Raw genomic sequence first — 15,301 nt, 5'->3', positions numbered from 1 at the left:
ATTAATTATCTTAACATTGCGAAGTTAGTCAATTTACTGTAGACATCTCAATCAATCAATATTAAGCTTATATAGCGCGTATTCCGTGGGTACAGTTCTAAGCGCTTGTCGAAGAGTTGTCAACACAGGACTAACAAAGAAACTAACATCTACAGACGGACACAAACCCTATCACACACAAGCAAACCCTGATAAACATACAACAAACAACTGTTTAACAACAATGTACACATCAATAGCTAGGTCCAAACAAAATAATATCAAACACAAAGAAAACACCTCTCACAGAGCACAGCACAAGAATGTCTTTTGGGGCATCTTTGCAAAATTGTCTTAATATTACAAAGTTAGTCAGTGAACTGTAGCAATCTTTGCAGAATTGTCTTCACATTGCGAAATTACTCAATTTCCAGTAGCAGTAGTATTATTTTTTAGTATTTCGGATACAAAACGAGCTCTCTTTTGCTATCATGCAAATATATTCACAGCAAAGGGCTACAAACGTTCCGTGCTCTTTTGGCAAATGGGTGGCGGCGGCGTCGCTGTAAAATATGGCCTACCTGATACCAGGATCTTTTACAAGGCTGGTTCTGTGTCTGGTGCACTGTTGTCTGGTGCCTATGGCGACGTCTAGCGGGTGATAGAAGGAGCGGGGAATGACCTCCCCTGTCTGATTAATTGTCGGTCTTTGTTTAGAACCTCTCATTGTGCAAGTCTTGGCTGATAAGCGAAGCTATGGGCTTACCAAGACTGCAAGTATCCTTTCTTCCACCAATAGGTACGTTTTGGCTTTATAGTCTGTGCTGCACTCCAGAGCAGAACATCTTCTGCCGCTTTTGATGCAGGAATTTGAACAAAAGTGCCGTGCATTGCTACAGCAATTTGCAGTGATTCTCCAGATCTTGAATGAAGTCGCTTGGAACAAGCATTGCCATTGGTAACTGACAGAGCTCGTGCCCAGAAACCAGATCAGAGACCACTCCTGGTCCAGGGACTGGACTGACAAGAATGTGCACGCAATATTGAGTGGTTAGCTTAGTATGAGGAAAACAGAAGAATTGTGTTTTATTATTGTGTAAACTTGATAGTGTCATTAGGTATACGGCAGGCCATATGACATGTGTAATCATGTGTAGCTAGCATGTTGTGGTGTTTCCATCCCCGGTTGTGTACACTGTTGTGTATGTGTAATGTGACAATGTGTGTGTGTCATTATGTGTATGTGTTATGTGTGGCAGGATGTGGTGTTTCCATCCCCGGGTGTGTACACTGTAAACCATGTGACCATGTGTATGTTACTGCACGTATATCATTGACCACGTGTATGTGTAATCTGACCATGTGTATGTGTCATGTGTTGCAGGACGTGGTGTTTCCATCCCCGGGTGTGTACACTGTCCACGTGACGGCCAGCAACCAGTTCGGACATCACCATGCACCCCTCACAGTGGTCAGTAACTTTCCTTCTCTTGTTCTGCCTCCTTCTCTTGTTCTGCCTCCGTGTGCGTCAAGTCTTGGACTGAGTCGAGTTTGACTTCTGTTCTGTGTGTGTCTCTCTGTTTCTGTCTGTCTGGTTTGCATTGTGTGTGTGTGTATGTGTGTGTGTGTGTGTGTGTGTGTGTGTGTGTGTGTGTGTGTGTCAGTGTCTGTGTGTGTCTGTGTGTGTGTGTGTGTTTGTCTGTGTGTGTGTGTCAGTCATTCTGTGTGCATAAGTGTGTATCTATGTCTCTCTGTCTCCCTGTGTCTCTCTGTCTCTGTCTCTCTCTCTCTTCATTCCATAATACTTAGACGCGTGCACACACGCACGTACGCCCACGACACACAGCCATTCAGAAATAAGGGAAAGCAATGTGCTGGTCGGGCGATGGACCCGTGGCTTGAGCAATTTCAACAAGTCGCGTTAGGCGAAAATACTAAATTTAGTCAAGCTGTCGAACTCACAGAATGAAACTGAACGCACTGCATTTTTTCACCATGACCGTATACACGTAGCATTGTCAGTCCACCGCTCGTGGCAATGGCAGTGAAATTGACAAGCCAGCTAGAATAGCGCGGTAGTGGTTGCGCTGAGCAGAATAGCACGCTTTTCTGTATCTCTATTCTTTTTAACTTTCTGAGCTTGTTTTTAATCCAAACATATCATATTCATATGTTTTTGGAATCAGGAACCGACAAGGAATAAAATGGAATTGTTTTTAAATCGATTTCGGAAATTTTATTTTACTCATAAATTTTCTTGTTTAATTTTAAGAGCTTGTTTTTTTTATCCGAATGTAACATATTTATATATATATTTGGAATCAAAAAATGATGAAGAATAAAATAGAATTGTTTTTTTTATCGTTTTATAAAAAAGATAACTTTAATTACAATTTTCAGATTTTCAATGACCAAACTCATTAATTAATTTCTAAGCCTCAAAACTGAAATGCAATACCAAAGTCCGGCCTTCGTCGAAGATTGATTGGCCAAAATTTCAATGAATTTCATTGAAAAATGAGGGTGTGACAGTGCCGCCTCAACTTTTACAAAAAGCCGGATATGACGTCATCAAAGACATTTATTGAAAAAAAATGGAAAACACATCTGGGGTTATCATTCCCAGAAACTATCATGTGAAGTTTCATGAAGATCGGTCCAGTAGTTTACTCTGAATCGCTCTACACACACACCACGACCCTCGTCTCGATTCCCCCTCTATGTTAAAACATTTAGTCAAAACTTGACTAAATGTAAAAAGTACCGAGGGTTGTGATTGACAGAAAAGCAAGACTCCGTGCTAAAGGCCAAGGTCACTTGGAGATGGAAAGCATCATGGTACACAAAGAGGGACCGGGCTAAAAAGTCTAGAGGACTGACGACAAAAATGCTAATGTCATGGCTTTCAATTGACCGAAAGTACAACAACTTAGGCACAGGGCGGATACACCAACCGAAAGTGGTCGTCCCCCGTTGTTTCGAAGAAGGCTTTCTCTTGTGTTCATTTCTCAATACACTATGTTTGATTATTATAAGATGTTTGGTGGCTTGTTGGCAGACCAGCTTTTTGGGTTATTTGATAAGTTATTGAGGGAGATATAGTGCATATCAGGATACTAAAAACAGAACCTCAGCGTGTTAATGTGTTTTGACGGATAAAGAGACACAAACGATGTACTGAGTCCGGTGTTATATAGAACACACCTCAGAGACTTCCACGATAAGGTATGTGCTGTGTTGAGGAAGACGGGTACACGGTGAACCATGTAGGGGAAGGGCTCCTAATATGGACCGGCTCCTAATATGGACCACCTCTTGATCTGACAAACTAACGGCGCTAGAGCGCAAAAAACAATTTCATTCGCTGTATTCATCCTCCCTGGATAATTTGCACATGTCAAAACAGTTGCAGAAACACAAACCTCAAAACCGTTAGGCTTTTTCTCTCTTTTTCACTTTTGACAGCGTTCACTCTAAATTTGACGCCTAAAACGGACTCGTTTCTGTCCACAGCCAAAGCTTTTATCACACAAAAATTGCTATATATGACAGCTAAGACCGTATTTGTTACATGTTAGCAGTTTTGACCCCGAGTTTCTACTGCAAACAAAAAATAATAGCAAAATCTCAAAGTATGTGTGAGTCCCCTAATATGGACCACCTTCAACAAATCGAAGAAAATAAAAGCTAAAGGCTATTTTAATTAATTCATTAGGAAGCTTGCTGAAAATAACCTATAACTAGCCCTCGAGATTTCAAAAACAAATATATAAAATTGTCTTCTTTTTGTGGAAGTTGATAATTTCACTTATTTTCACTCTGTTTTTGATAAACTTCTTTGATTTCCTGGTGTGCTTCAAATAAAAAACGCTCGCGCTGGACCCGAGTACTCTTCAGACACACACACACACACACACACACACACACACACACACACACACACACACACACACACACACACACACACACACACACACACTCTCTCCGGCTCTCCCTCACTCCCTCCCTCTCTCTCTTTCTTTCTTTCTTACACACACACACACACACACACACACACACACACACACACACACACACACACACACACACACACACACACACACACACACACACACACTAACAGTAACACTAACACATGTGCCCAAAATGCACACACACACACACACCAGGCGAGAGAAAAAGACTACAGGGAGGCATTGACGTCAAAGACTTTCGACCGTGACGTAATTACGTCACTATTCTTGGTTTACGGTACCATTCGGCGGCTTTGCTACGAGTAAGCCATAGTCTTGGTTGGCCGAGACCTTGCACCGTTCTATCAGACTGCCTGGCTGGCTGTTGCACCGCGAATTCCTCCCACCGCCAAGTCGGTTTTTTTGTGGTTTATTTCGCATTTAGGTCCCAGGTAACATTATGAAGTTTTAATACGATCAATCGGACCTATTATCAAGTTAGTGTATCAACTTTTGAACGAGCTGCGCCCAGTAGTTTCCCAGCAATAAGCTGTTAATTCGAGACACACACACACACAATTAAAGTCTGCTGGACCCTAGTACTAGCGTACTCGGGGATAATGGTCTCATCAACCCGAAACAGATAAATCTAAAGCATATTTGAATTAGTCTGACTTGCACACTAAGTTGTATTCTTGTTATTTTGAAGTATAGGGGGCTTTTGACAGTGATTCGTGAAGGCCGCTTCACTGGTCCATATTAGCCCAAGCGCCTAATATGGACCATTTGTGATTTTTTTTCTGTATTTAATTTTTGCTGAATGTCTATCAAAGCTATTTCACTCTAATTAGGCCTAACGATTAACCTAAGAGAGAAGGACTACCAAACACAAAATGAAACTTCTTCGCAAGAAAACAAGCTAGTTATCAGCATCCTTCCCCTACTGTGTTTACTGAGAGAGAGGTACACGTTGAGAAATGCTAGGGATGCCAGGGAAAGGGGATTTGGAGGGGCGAGATGAAAGGAAAGGTCAGGGTTGAACAATGCTCACCCAGCCACAGACCTACCCGCCCCACGTTGTCTGATCTTTGCAGCCCCACCCTCATCACTTTCCAACCCCTTTCTCACACACGTTTTGCCTTCCACCCCCACCCTTACCCCTACTCACCCTTACATTTCTACCCGCCAAGAATATCACCCCACCCTCCCTCCCTTTTTTACCACAACCATGTCGCTTCCAGTTTGTCTCCTCTTCGCTGAGCTGCCTTGATCTTTTTCCACCTCAAGGTGAAATTCGATTGCTACCCCCCTCTCCCACCCCGCACGACCCCAAAGCCTTCCGATACCCCGTGTGTCTGCCCGCTCCGTCCAGCCCCCTTTCAGGACCACCACACTCTTGGTCTTCTGATCAGAACAAAATCAGTGCCTCTAGCTTTTTTTCCGCAAACTTCGCTTTTAATGTTTATGAAGCTCAGTGCGTATACCCCTCATCCCCCACCCCTCCACTTTCTCGCTCCCCCCTCCCCACTCCTATTTGACCCCCCCCCCCTCCACACCTGCCTAGGGTTCCCAACAGTTGCCGCACACACTTGCTCCCCTCCCACCCGATCTGGCACGATTTCCTGTCTTCTCTACCCAACACCCCCTGTACATTTTGTTAGCTCACCCTTTCCTCTTCCCCTAGCTCTCCTGCCTATTGGTTCCACTGTGGCAAGGTTTGAATCCCGAAGTGTTTTTTCCCATACGCCCATACCTCCTCCCCACTTTCCACTGCGACGGAGCAACGATTTGAATCCCGAATCCCCCCCCCCCTTCCCCTCCTCCCCCCTTCCCCTCCTCCCCCCTTCCCCTCCTCCCCCCGCCCCTCTCCTCATCATCCTGCCCCTTTCCATTTTCTACAATGAAGCACTTTGAATCCCCAAGTCTTTTCCAATCGCCCATCATTCTCGATCCACCAACCACCTTCCACGGAGATGATGCAACAGTTTGAATGTCAAAGTCCCACCCCCCCCCCCCCCTCTCCATACCCCTCTCCTCATCACCCTCTTTCCATTGGCTTCATCTTGGCAGGGTTTGAATCTGAAAGTCTTCTTTTCCAAACGCCCATTACCCATGATCAGCCACCCACCGTCCACGGAGACGATGCAACAGTTTGAATCTCATTCCCCTCTCCTCGCCATTATCCCTGTTCCCATTGGTTCCACCGAGGCAGGGGTTGAATCCGAAAGTCTTTCCCCAACCCCCATCACCCACGATCCCCCCTCCCCTTGTCATCCCCCTCCCCCCCCCCCCCTCTCCCCCTCCCCCCCCCCCCCCCCCCCCCCTCTCCCCTTCCCAACTGTTCCACCGTGGCAAGGTTTGAATCCCAACGTCTTTCCCCAACGTCGATCTCCCACGACCACCCCCTCTCCGCGTCATCGTCCTCCCCCTGTCCTCGTGGGTTCTATTTAGTATTGGACCACATGGGAAAATGTGATCTATGTGGATATGCTATAATGATCTGCTCTCAATGTTCTCAAAGTTTCCCACCTTTCTTCACGCACACCGTGTCTTTGTCGGTGTGTCCGCCTTTCTGTTTGTGTCTATCTGTATCTGTGTCTGTAGAAAGGGAACAAACTTGAATCAGTCCCGCATAGCCAAGTATTTTGAAGGGACGTTAAAACACCAAGAAGTTGAAGAACCAACCAACCAACCTCTTTGTCTGTCTGTCTGTATTCGAGCAAGTCTTACCTGTTGACCTGTCTTACCTGTGCCGTGGTCAGCTTACAGCCTTGCACGCCGTCTGGTCTATCACTGCCCGCAACGTCCACTCTTTGGCAATTTTTGTGACATAGATCTGTTGCTTATTAAAACAGAAATCCTAAAAAGTAGATTTTATGGTACACTGAAAAAAAGATGTTAAGCAGAAAGGGGTGTATAAACTTTCTTGTAGTCCTGACAGACTAGACAGATGATTCTCTGTGGGTTACCATTGGTTCATGGGTGAATGTACTGTTGGTGTCAAAAAGCCGCCGATTCAATATCCAGCTTGTAACTCACAGATTTCCTTGTGTCTCATCAGCAAACACCTTTGCCTGCGCAAGCCATGTAAATGTTGGGAAATAGAGGTCGAGATGGTGTCAAGATAGACAGAAGACAGACACCAATCAACCAATCCGTTGTCCTCAGGACTCGCATCTGAATCATTCTGCAGAGCTGGTTCCGGGGGAAACGATGTTACGCAGTTGATTTTTCTTTACTTAACTGAAACATTTTAACCATACAAATTGATTTCATTAATAAATACTGGTTCCATATATATATATGTCCTTGGCCTGCAGATAATGAATTAGATATATACCTGCACAGTTTGTTTGTCTTCGTTCAGTAAATTAAAAGGGTTTTAAAGAAAGTCAACTTCGTAACATGGAAACCAAAAGTTGTGACATGGATTTGAACACTAAATATCTGAATAAAAAGAAGACAAAAATATATTATGTTTTTTGTTGCATGTCTGTGTCATTATCTAACTGGAGTACTAATGGGAAAAAGTAAAGATAATAATTCTAGTTGCCATTTAATTTACGTAATGATACTTTAAAGGACGGAAAACGCATGTCAACTTCTTCTTCTTCTTCTTCTTCAGCGTTCCAGAATTGTCTGGTTACGTGTGAGCTCGTTTGCCCATTTGGGTTCCCCACACTATACTCTGAGAGCATAGTCAGCTTCACTCCGATTTCGTTGAGTAGGCATGCTGGGTATTTTCGTGTTTCCATAACCCACCGAACTCTGACATGGATTACAGGATCTTTTCCGTGCGCACTTGGTCTTGTGCTTGCGTGTACACACGAAGGGGGTTAAGTCACTAGCAGGTCTGCATATAAGTTGACCTGGGAGATCGGAAAAATCTCCACTCTTAACCCACCAGGCGGCAGCGACCGGGATTCGAACTCCCGACCTCTCGATTACGAGGCCGACGTCTTACCACCACGCCACTGCGCCCGTGCATGTCAACAAAACGGTACCCAGCTTTGGAGAACAACCCTTCTACTAAATCTGAATAGGTCTTTGTGCATCTACTAACAGAGCTTTTCAGTTTGAAGACTGGGCAGGTAATTGCCAGAAAGCATTGGCATTCATGTGCAGCATTGCAGCAACTACACCAAACACCTCTGCAGCATGAAGGTTACACCCGTGCACGTCATTGTGACACACGATTTACTGAAGATCAAACTCGATCTCTTGGCAGCCGTAATGCACCTGGAAGTGATGTGCATTTTTACCTGGAAATCTTGAGTAAGAGGGGAGACTTCGCCAGAAATAATGGCAATACTCAAGCAAGTTTTTCTGTGTTACCTCTTTCACGGTTACAGGAGCTGTAACCCCTTCATCATTTTGAACAGATAGACAAACACAGAGACAAACACTGGCACACACACACACACACACACACACACACACACACACACACACACACACACACACACACACCGTATCCAAAACTACACACAAACTAACAGACACTCATTCTCTCTCTCTCTCTCTCTCTCTCTCTCTCTCTCTCTCTCTCTCTCTCTCTCTCTCTCTCTCTCTCTCAGAATCACACCAGGCTGTAATTATAAAGAGGCCAGAACAATCCAGATTATTGTGCCGAGGGAACGCACCAACAACTAATTCATAGAGAGAAAGAGAGAGAGAAAGAGAGAAAGAGAGAGAGAGAGAGAGAGAGAGAGAGAGAGAGAGAGAGAGAGAGAGAGAGAACTCGGAAGACCTGGCAATGTGTGATACTTCCCACATGTTCACCTGCCCCCTCTGAACGTACATGGCTGTGTGTGCAGGTTGTTAAGGCCAGACAACTTGGAGAGGTCAAGGTATGGACGGAGGAAGCAAACGACACGGTCATCTCCTCTGGCCAGCCCCTCACCCTCCACCTGGCCATCAACACCGCGGATAGGCACAACGCCTTCCTCTACGTCGACTTTGGCGATGGGGTTATCGGGTTCGCTCCGCTCAGAGAGATGAAACACTTTGTGCAGAACAAGACAGACAATGACAGCGGTATCCTGAATCTCCCGGGGATGGAGGGCTTTCACAAGGACCACCTGGGGGACAGACACCAGCTGCTGACCGGCCTGAAACTGACTGCCAGTTACGGTGAGCGCTGCGATCTGCAGGTGCAGTTTCAACACAAGTACACTATAGAGGGAAAGTTTGTGCCGCACGTTCTGGTCGTCAACAACGTGACCGGGGAGACGGTGAGCAGCCCACTTCCCTCCTCTGTGGTCGTGCTGAACCGTCTGTCCAGCGCCGTTCTTCACGCTCCGACGGCTGCTACTGTCGGGGTCAACACCACCCTGGCTTTGCAGCTGCAGCCTGCCTCTGCCTACCTCAACGTTAGCTGGCTCGTGCTGGACAAATGGAACGACACTCTGGTCGAGCAGCGGACAGATGAGACTCAGTTCACGGTGGTGTTCAACAAGACAGGCCTTCACACAGTGCGCGCAGACGCAGAGAACGCTCTGGGCAGGGTTCAGGTCCACGCAGTGCTACAGGTACAGGAGGGCGTGCAAGGACTCAAGGTGAGATGCCAGCCGTTCCCTCCCACCCTCAGCGAGGAGGAGGGCGTGCGGTGTTGCGCTCAGCTCACACACGGAACACACACAGACTTTACCTGGGACTTTGGGGATTCCACACTCAACACAGAGGTGGATGAGACTTCTAACCTGTCCTCCAGATCGTCTCACCTGTACGTCAAGCAAGGTGTGTACAACGTCAGCGTGACTGCCAGCAACAAGGTCAGCTCCGTGACGGCCACGCTGGACCGGCCAGTGCAGGTGGACACCGAGGTGCGATGTCTCAGCATGGTGACCACCCCTGCCGCGCCAAACACAGAGGTGTTCGTTGAGGTGACAGCAGTGGGGGGAACGAGACTCACCTTTCACTATGACTTTGGGGACAGGAAGTGGCCGCACAGGGGGGACGTGTACTACATGCCACCCCACACCACAGCCCTGCTGTCTCACGTGTACCACCACCCGGGTGTTTACCCCGTCAAGCTGTACGCGGACAACCCGGTATCGTCCGCTCAGCTGTCGAGCCATGTTGTGGTGCAGCCTCTGGTGGGCAGACTGCAGGTCGCTTGGCAAGCCTCGTCCCACGTCAACACTTCCTACGTGCTCCTTGTCAAGAAAAAAGGTGAGACTTGGTGTTGGTCACAATGCTGTTTCCTTGCTTGTCTCGCTGTCTGTCTTATGTGCGATATTTGGTGTTCATTTCTGCTTTCTGTCTCACTTTTGCTGCTTTCTATCTTCTTTTTACATTTACTCAAGTTTTGACTAAATGTTTTAACGTAGAGGGGGAATCGAGACGAGGGTCGTGGTGTATGTGTGTGTGTGTGTGTCTGTGTGTCTGTCTGTCTGTCTGTGCGTGTGTGAGTGTGTAGAGCGATTCAGACTAAACTACTGGACCGATCTTTATGAAATTTTACATGAGAGTTCCTGGGAATGATTTCCCCGGACGTTTTTTTCTTTTTTTCGATAAATGTCTTTGATGACGTCATATCCGGCTTTTTGTAAAAGTTGAGGCGGCACTGTCACACCCTCATTTTTCAATCAAATTGATTGAAATTTTGGCCAAGCAATCTTCGACGAAGGCCGGAATTCGGTATTGCATTTCAGCTTGGTGGCTCAAAAATTAATTAATGACTGGTCATTAAAAATCTGAAAATTGTAAAAAAAAAATAAAAATTATAAAACGATCCAAATTTACGTTCATCTTATTCATCATCATTTCCTGATTCCAAAAACTTATAAATATGTTATATTTGGATTAAAAACAAGCTCTGACAATTAAAAATATAAAAATTATGATCAAAATTAAATTTTCGAAGTCAATTTAAAAACACTTTCATCTTATTCCTTGTCGGTTCCTGATTCCAAAAACATATAGATATGATATGTTTGGATTAAAAACACGCTCAGAAATTTAAAACGAAGAGAGGTACAGAAAAGCGTGCTATCCTTCTCAGCGCAACTACTACCCCGGCCGCGAATTTGCGATTCCTAAACGCCCCACTGAACGACTGACGTCACATGTCGCTTCGGTCTTTTCCGGAGGAACACCGCGTGTACATAATACACACTTCGATTGCGTAGCACTGAATATTTTCGCAACGAAAACCGTGCCACTGTTTCATTCATCTTGGTGTGTTAAATCTGAAAGCAATATAAGTCAACGAACAATTGAAAACATATCACGTTACTAAACTGTAGCTCAGTGTTTCAGTGTGACGTGGAAGTGTTCAAATATCTGCTGTAGGCCTATCACTGAGGCAAGCCGATTTGGTTTCACCTGAACGACTGCGAGAGGCGAGCGCAAACCGTTGTGTTGTTCAGAAATGGTGTTCCCTTTGATATTTTAGTGGACATTTAACTTCAAATGCAACCTTTCTTAGCCGTAGAGTTGGTAACAGAACCTTCATGCGCGAGAAACGCCACATACGACGGAGTAACCCTGAAATGCCTTCACTTTTGTAGCCCTGTCTGTCAGTTGCTGTCGTAGCCTAGTGGTTTGTGCTCCAGCTTGAAGGTCAGCTGACTCGGGTTCGACTCCCTTCCTGGTTACAGTTTTTTTTTCTTGTTTGCTTTATTTTTGTCATCTATTTTGTGTCCTTAACTCCACCCTTCAATCTTTTCAACCCTGATGCATTCCGTTTATGTATTTTTTTATTTTTTTAAACCATTTCCCCCAAAGCGAGCACGGTGGTATGTTATGATGAAAACGCGATTACACAAAGCTCACATGTGCACGGTCTGCAAACTAAACGGCGTGGGCTCACCGTATTAGCCAATAACAAGCACACATATTAAACCGCAACACAAAGCGTAAACATTAGTACAACTTGAAGAAATCAATATAGTTACCAGAAACAAAACCGTGCTTCGCACCGAACAGTTCGACAGTGACTGACCTACTGACCGAACCGCACCTCTCGCTCATTGTGACAGTCGCTCATGATACAACCATTCTTTTGCCGAGTCTGAAATTGATCTTCATAAAACTATGTGTAAGTGTAACAAAAGAAAAAACTAATTTCTTTCATATTGCCTGAATAATAACTTTATTAACTTATCAAGGTGGCATCGCCGAATGACTGCAAGTGCAACGCGATCGAAGTGGCACGCGGTGTTCCTCCGGAAAAGGCCGAAGCGGATGTGACGTCAGTCGTTCAGTGGGGCGTTTAGGAATCGCAAATTCGCACCCCGGCCCCGCTCTTCTTGTCAATTTCACTGCCTTTGCCACGAGCGGTGGACTTACGATGCTACGAGTATACGGTCTTGCTGAAAAATTGCATTGCGTTCAGTTTCATTCTGTGAGTTCGACAGCTTGACTAAATGTTGTATTTTTGCCTTACGCGACTTGTTTCATAGTTGCTTTCCGTCTCAATTTTGCTGCTTTCTATCTTTTTTTTTTTTTTTTTTAATACAGCACTTTGTGTTCATTGTTGTTTTCTGTCTCACTTAAGTTGCTTTCTATATTTCTGTGTTTTGTACATGCATGTATTGCTTGCTGTTCTTTATTAATCTATGTCTTCATGTCCCTGCTAACTATCTTTCTGTCTTTTACCATTCGTGTTAAATTTACAAGTGTGTACTTGTTCATGCCTGCGTGTGTGTGTGTGTGTGTGTGTATGTGTGTGTATTGGGTTTTTGAGTGTGTGTGTGTATTGGGTTTTTGAGTGTGTGTGTGTATTGGGTTTTTGAGTGTGTGTGTGTGTGTGTGTGTGTGTGTGTGTGTGTGCGTGCGTAAGTGCGTGCGTCCGTCAGTCCGTCCGTCCGTGCTTGCGTGCGCGCGTGTGTGAGTGTGTGTGTGTGCAAGTGTGTGTACAAAGTGAACTATTCAAATTGTGTAGCTCACACAAATTGCACGAGTCATAGGTTTCTACCTGTACAATAACTTCCAGGTCATCTCAACATGTGTGTTGCCTCAGCCACTATAATGCTTGGTATGGCAGTGTACAGGAAGTTTGATCTTCCGTTCAAGCCTAGCATAGCAATAGGATGCGGATGATACTGGTCATGAGACTCTTTTATATGATTTACAGATCTATTTCTTCAAAGTTAAGTATCGAAGTATACTGTGATGAGGATATCCTGGTGCTAAGTAGGCTAGAGTACCACCGCGTACAGCAATCAGAGACATCACAAGACAGACCTTTTGAACTGGAGGAGAAGGAAATACATCACGCGTTTCACGTGCAGAAAGCTGAAACCGCAGCTAGTGAAAAGGATAAATTACCTTGTTTTCGTGCTGAGTCACTGTGTGTACACATGTTAAGCAGATGGGTTTGGGTTGCCATAATTTCATTTATTTCTTGTACTGCCAACCTCCAGCTTGGTGTGATTGCTGGCAGACCAGGCTTTTGGTAACCCATTGTCCTTACTGCTAGCGAGGCAAACCGGAGTCTCTTGGGGTGGGGTGGTAAATTGAAACAAGGGTTTCTTTGGGCGGGGCGGTAGTGGCCGGATGTAGTTGACGACTGGTGCACTTTGTGAACTTTTCCTGTTTGAAAAGCTTTTAGCTTGTGTGTTGTAAAGCAGTAGTTGGTGCTTATTAGCACAGCTCTACTTTAGTAATGATTTAGATCTTTGTTTTGTTTTGTTCTAAAGGTAGACCATATTATTGGTGTCCACTTTGATCCCTATCCATTCAGATTCACTGTGATGTATTATTGTACATATACAACCGGTAAGATATGAAGTATGAATCATGGAAGACTTTTCCCGCCAAAACTGACCAGCCTGTGTATCGTTATGTGAGAGAGTGCTGTACAAAGAATCTAAACTGTTGTAAACAAGAGAAACATTCATATTTGGATCATCATCATGGGCCCCGTACTGCCATGGAGATCAGTCACACACTATGTTTATGAGTATATATTTTAAACCAGACCCAGAGACGGAAGCCATGTCCCACCCCCGTGTCATCACAATGGCACGTAAAAGACCTTCATTCTGCCATAAGTGCAGATGGCTGAATACACCTAAACTGTGACACGCAGACACCTGGGTAGCGCGACTCCGTTGCTGCTAGCTTTCCACTGGGAGGAAGCGACCCGAATTTCCCAGCGATGGGACAATAAAGTAATGAAAAATGAAAAAAAAGGAAAAGTATGTGTTGGTTTTACTGTAAACAAGTGTACAACGCATTCACTGAAGTTGGAGGAAATTAAGCTTGGCATCGAACAGGAGTTTGGCCAAACCAGAGATAACACTATTGAAATCTTGCTGGTCTCTACTTTAACCAAAATCCTCTTTGACGCCAGGCTTGATTTTTCTCCACTTTGAAATCTGTGTACACGTGTCAAGTTAACAGTAACGTGTCTGTTTAAGTCTGTCAATTTTTCACTATTCAATGATGGTGTTTTGCTGACAACAGGAAGGCCAGTGGAGAGAAATGACCTGATATATCACCTGCGCTTTTCTGACGGCACCAACCTGATCTCTGCGTCCCCCATCTTGGTGAAGAGCGTAGCTGTGGGAGGAGCCAGCACTGTCAACTTCACCGCTTTCAACCAAGGTACAGTGTGATGCGGATGTTAAGGCCAGGAGCTACCACGAAAATACATCGTTTCTCATTTGACCACAGCATTCTTGAAACAGAACTGACAACAAATTAGACTGACGTCCTCGAAATAGCCTGTTTCGATTCATCGCTCTGCTTCTTTTCCTTTTAATAATTTTTACAAAGTCAATCTAAAAGCAAATGTGTTTTTGAACATCTATATACTATTATTCTACAAACATTGATGCAAATATACACCACATTTTAACACAAACAGTTCTGTTCAAAGAATGTTGTGGTCAAATTATTTGAAGAGAAAAACGGTGTACTTCATGGTAGCTGCTCTCCTTCACGGAAATGAGATGTGGAGCGTACAACCTTGCTGGTGGTTGATATGTATTAGGCCAAAAAAAAGAAGTCTTGTTTTCGATGACAAGGCCAAATTAGCATCGTATAATTTTAAATTATTTTTTTTTATTGAACTTTTTTTTTTTTTTTAATTACGAAGACAGTGGCATTAATTTGGCCGAAAATGGTGCTTGCGGGGATGTAGCTCAGTCGGTAGCGCGCTGGATTTGTATCCAGTTGGCCGCTGTCAGCGTGAGTTCGTCCCCACGTTCGGCGAGAGATTTATTTCTCAGAGTCAACTTTGTGTGCAGACTCTCCTTGGTGTCCGAACACCCCCGTGTGTACACGCAAGCACAAGACCAAGTGCGCACGAAAAAGATCCTGTAATCCATGTCAGAGTTCGGTGGGTTATAGAAACACGAAAATACCCAGCATGCTTCCTCCGAAAACGGCGTATGGCTGCCTAAATGGCGTGGTAA

At 44.8% G+C, this 15,301-nt stretch overlaps 1 protein-coding gene across 1 annotated transcript in view; it reads left to right on the top strand.

Moving 5' to 3' along the window:
* LOC138983079 (polycystin-1-like) overlaps window positions 1–15,301 on the top strand; it is a 97,923-nt gene that overhangs the window by 31,938 nt on the left and 50,684 nt on the right. The window contains exons 5-7 of the mRNA XM_070356485.1: window positions 1,364–1,450; window positions 8,750–10,106; window positions 14,349–14,489. Coding sequence (XP_070212586.1) covers window positions 1,364–1,450; window positions 8,750–10,106; window positions 14,349–14,489 — 1,585 coding nt within the window. The remainder of the gene's footprint in view (window positions 1–1,363; window positions 1,451–8,749; window positions 10,107–14,348; window positions 14,490–15,301) is intronic.

This window comes from Littorina saxatilis, linkage group LG12 (genome assembly GCF_037325665.1).
Source record: "Littorina saxatilis isolate snail1 linkage group LG12, US_GU_Lsax_2.0, whole genome shotgun sequence".
Taxonomy (NCBI): Eukaryota; Metazoa; Mollusca; class Gastropoda; order Littorinimorpha; family Littorinidae; genus Littorina; species Littorina saxatilis.
The sequence above is the reverse complement of the archived record's forward strand: the minus strand, read 5'-3'. Positions and strand labels throughout refer to the sequence as shown.